The sequence below is a fragment of the Physella acuta genome, unplaced genomic scaffold (genome assembly GCF_028476545.2).
Source record: "Physella acuta isolate Inbredline_101_S28 unplaced genomic scaffold, ASM2847654v3 ptg000114l, whole genome shotgun sequence".
Taxonomy (NCBI): Eukaryota; Metazoa; Mollusca; class Gastropoda; family Physidae; genus Physella; species Physella acuta.
Window position 1 is genome coordinate 429846 of NW_026731634.1, and position 5155 is coordinate 435000.

At 39.7% G+C, this 5155-nt stretch overlaps 1 protein-coding gene across 1 annotated transcript in view; it reads left to right on the forward strand.

Annotated features, from left to right (window-relative positions):
- The first annotated feature begins 5008 nt into the window (after positions 1–5008).
- LOC131934614 (guanine nucleotide-binding protein G(o) subunit alpha-like) overlaps positions 5009–5155 on the forward strand; it is a 108930-nt gene continuing 108783 nt past the window's right edge. Inside the window, exon 1 of the mRNA XM_059290682.1 lies at positions 5009–5155. This exon is cut by the window's right edge and continues 25 nt beyond it. Coding sequence (XP_059146665.1) covers positions 5139–5155 — 17 coding nt within the window. The 5' untranslated portion in view covers positions 5009–5138.

Sequence of the window (5155 nt, forward strand, 5' to 3'; positions counted from 1 at the left end):
CCTGACCTGAAGGAAGGTCAACTGTGGGTCTTTGTAGACCTCTTCTTTCAAATATCTTCTTGACATAGGGGTCGCCAGCCCCTCGATGAAATGGTCCCTCAGCAGGCGCGCATCCATGTCGGGTATTTTGCCTTTTACCGCTTCAAAGGCCCCGTTCATTCGGTGTGAATACTCCATCACACTCTCCGCCATTCTCTGCTTCAAGCCTACTAACACCGTTAGCAGTTGCGAACCCGACCGTCTCTCCCCAAAGGTCTCCATAATCAGATCCAGCACCTTATCTGGATCTGATTGGATGGTTTTATCGTGGCATTTTACCTCTGCCCTGACCGTCTCTCCTATACTTCCCATCAGCAGTCTTAATCTTTCCTCTGGTGACATGTATCTTGAGGCCCAGGCAGCCCTGACCTCTTCACTGAACCTGTTGGTTAAGGTTGGATCACCGTCCCCGTAAAATTTGTTGATGTGGGACTCACTGGGCAGGACCACAATATGGATCGGCTTTTTGTCCACATTTTGTCCTGGTCCATCTGGAGGCAAAGGGTCATCTTTACCGTTGCCTATCTTATCTGACTCAGATTGTTGGGCCAGCAGGAGTTTTTGTTCCTTTCCGATATCTAAAATATCACTCCCGCGTCTGCCACTCACACCAAGGAAAAATGTTGCAGCTATGCAGCAGATAGTGTTGCCCAAAAGGGAGATCATGACACATTTCCAGTGTCCAAGAGTTACATCCATATCTTGGTTGCCATCTTTGCCCAGTATTTGTCCAACAACCCAGTTGGAGATACCAATGACAATTATCTGGATGCTGGTGGTCAGCCCCATAGCTGTCCCCAGGGTGGCTGGTGCTACAACTAGGGGTATACTGAGCCACATGCTTGCAGCAGCAAAAGAGCATGTGACACCAAGCGAGAATGATAATGAAAGGTGTCTCATCTCTGTTCTTTTCAATTTCCTCGATTCTGATTTCAGTTTTCCCTTTTATTTATTTCCTTCAAATAAAAAAAAGACGTTTCTTACCGTGTGTGTATGAAAAATTTTCCTCGTTCCTCGATTTTCACTGTTCCTGAATGTTCGAATTCACACACACACGAAACACAGTTATGAACAAGGTTGACTATGGGTGCCTAAAGCGGCAAGTCTAGTTGAATTCATCCTGTCCGACGACGCCAAATGTGACCTAGGCTAGTTGCATCTTCTGAATTCACCCTGCTCGCAGCGCCGAATGTAACCTTCCCGAGTCTATCCTGCCGACAACGCCAAATGTAACGAGTCTAACCACTCATTCTACACAACATCGACTACAGTATAGATACTCGAAGATGCAGGTTCATTATTGATCCTTTTATTATATGAATCAAAGAAATGCTTCACAATAATATAATGAATCAAGAGAGATGTTTCACAATAATAGTCTGAATCAACTGACCCCCAACAGTCCTCACTAGTCTTCACATAACTGAATGCACATGTCTATCGTCCTTCTTAACACAATACGGCTAACCCGTTCAATAACCAACTTGATACTGCCACACTGACTGACTGATCGAGAGAGCGAGAGACTGAGCCGTCGCCTTCCTTATATCCCCTTCGTATCCGTAGTCGTATTCGGTTCTATCATAATCGTAGTCGTAATCGATTCTACTTGTTGCATCAGAATGTTAATTACGCCGCTTCTGTCGTACAGTCCGATTTAATATAACATCTGCACTGTTTCGTCAGCCAAGTCGTGTCAAAGTTGACAGCGCTTGTCGTATCCTTCCAAATTACGCCGTGGCTTTATGATCGTTATCAGTTGGCTTATCAGTCCAACACCTGCACTATCGCGTTCTCAACAATAGTGACTAGTAACTAGGCCCACCCTAGTTACATATATATATATATATATATATATATATATATATATATATATATATATATATATATATATATATATATATATATATATATATATATTATAGGAGAAATTCATAGACATTTTTGAAAGTCAGATGGTCAGATGTTCGACGATAATGATGTATCTTCAACCTATAACGTGTTGTCAGAAGTGATGCTGTTTGTCGGACGAAAGATGACGGATGTAGATACTATATATTGTAAGGCAGGCGGAGGATGACAGACGGACAGACGTGATGACGTATGACAGACGAAGCGGCTGGTTAAAGAGCAAATAATGTGCAGGTTATTCAAGCCAGACTGAAGTCAGATCAGCTCCAGTGCCATCCCCCTCTCCATTCTCCAAATTATCTTAGCTAGGGTAGATAGCTGATATAGGCCGAGGGAATTCGAGGGGAGTGAATTCTAGGTTCGAGTTGAGTTTCGACATCATCTTTGTTGGTCTGAGAGCGGGAAAAAAAAAGTTGAACCACTTTACCAAAACTATTTGTTTGTTTTTGTTTTTTGTTTTTAAATTTACATCAATGATGATAGATATAGTTACAGAACGATTATCTGATGTAAGTGGCACGTATGTTTATCTAATAACAAATATAACCCCAATACCTATCACATAAGACTACAACTGTAGCCTATTCATTTTACTATTTGTAAAGGGTCGGCGTGATCGAGTCGGTAAAGCTCATGGTTGTTAAACCCACTGGCAGATAAATCTCGATCCCCTTCAACACTAATAATTAAGAACGAAGAAGAAGAAGAAGAGTACTATTGTACACACCGCTCGGTAGAAACAAACTGAAAAATTTTTGCAACAAATAAAGGGAAACATACGTCTGTTTTCGTGTGTGGACAATCCCGACTTAATCCAGTCATAATCCATATTTAATCCAGTCATAATCCATATTTAATCCAGTCATAATCCATATATTTAATCCAGTCATAATCCATATTTGATACAGTCATAATCCTATGTAATACAGTCATAATCCATATTTGATACAGTCATAATCCTATGTAATACAGTCATAATCCATATTTAATACAGTCATAATCCAAACTTTATACAGTCAAATCTACGAAGGAATTTTACGATAAATGAAAACTAAATTGTTCAAGAATTATTACGATTAGTGAACCTTATTTTAAGCTACAAAAAATGGATCGAAGATTCTTAGAACATTTAAGGAATTAGTTGCCAGCTTTCAATCTATTACTTACATTTTATTTCATATTTTAAAATTGTAAACATAAATGTACATAACCAATTAAAAGAAAACCGCTACACGATTTGAACAAAAAAAGATAACTACGAAGTAATAATACATTTGAATATTTCAAAACAAAGCAGTGTTCTCCCCTTGGCTGAAGTAATTGCTATAAATATCTTGACATACTTAGCTCCGGAGACTCAATGAATAGTAACCAATGGAGACTGACTTCTTAGGAACAGAGACGTTGGTCAAAGTCAGGAATTCCAGACTTCTCCATCGGTCATCGACTGGTTTAGTCGCACTGTGTGGTGATAGGCGTCCAGAAGATGGGTCAAATTAGGTGTGCGGGACGGCGGTAGGGGGGGGGGGGGGGGTAATTTAATTAATGGGCGGCTAATGTTGAGAAAGAGCACACAGTTTTAGATATCGCCAGAAAAAAAAAAAACAAGAATTGAATACTACGCAGCTGAAATCTACAAAACTGATAAGCTAGGTAACTGGCGAAGACGGATAAACGGTAATATATCTCCAGAAGTCTATATTTGATGGATTTAAGTAATTAATTAATGTCTTTAAGGATGGCACCGCTTCCCCTTTACTCTCTCCCTTTCCAATAAAACAAATCCTAAGACAGACATCGAGTAAATGTTATGGTTGAATTAAATGAAGAGCTGTTTGTAAACGTTGATGCAATCAACATTCTCCGAATCGTATTCAATCGCATGAAAGAAAATATCGTATCTTATTGTGATATATTTGCTATCTGAATTAGGATTGAAAATTAACTACAGTTCCCTTTTCCATACCTAACCGTCCATGGGGCAAGTGAAGTAGAGTTTACCTGTTTCTGTTACCACGGCATATGAAGGAATAATGTGGTCAGCAGTATCCCTAGCCGTGTTTACTTTTCCTAACGTGAGTTAGGTACTCATCAGAGCTGGGTAGACTCAAGGGCGTTTTAACCGCTAGGCCAAGCCGTCCGAATTATTAGTAGGGGAAGGGTTACGGCTACAGAGATATCTAAAAGTAAAAGCATGACCAAATTGTAACAGATAAATGAAAACAATGCGAATACAGAACAAGAACGATAACTTCAGTAATAGGTACAAAAATCAATTATGGATACCAATATAAATTATTAGTGACAGTGTGACTTACGGATATGAATACGAATTATGAGTAGAAATATGAATTATGAGTAGAAATATGAACTATGAGTAGAAATATGAACTATGAGTAGAAATATGAATTATGAGTAGAAATATGAATTATGAGTAGAAATATGAACTATGAGTAGAAATATGAATTATGAGTAGTAATATGAACTATGGGTACGACTATGAACTATGGGTACGACTATGAATTATCTATGGTTAATTCTCGTGGTCCAGTCCGCACGAGATCTGGTCAGCGCAGTACAGAAATCGTCTCCCTTTATTTGTAAATAGTTCAAGTGGGGGGGGGGGGGAGTAGAGTTGTCGGCGCTGGTGCCAGAATCAAAGTGGCAGACGGAAGTTGACCTAAATGATTCTACCCCCTCATCCTCTTCAACCCGCCCGTCGGGCCGGTTTCAGAAAATTTTCAGAGTAAAGAAACAGGCACTTGTCAAAAATCTATTTCCCATTTATTTTAAGGGGGGCCAACATGCAAGACGACACTTACGGGAACACGTGACCTCTTCAAGACAAACTGCTTCTTGGCGGGAAAAAAAAGAAAAGAAAAAAAAAACTAACACCCCACCCCCTTCCCACTCTAGACAAAACTAAAAAGTAAAGAAAAAAAAATCAGCCAAGAGATCTCTATACAAGAACGGCAACTCTTCGGTGAAAAAAAACCCACAGCTGAATTATCGAGTTGTCATCCTTGACTGTGGCGTATTTACATTTCATCTCAATGGTTTTCGTCCTTTCGATTCTCTTACAACATTTTCATACCTCGGAGTTTCGGTGTACACCAATCTGCCCGGCATTATCCCGGTAGACTGTTTTCTATTGATTGGATTATATCTTCAATCCGAGCACCTAGATAATGGCTTCAGATAAACA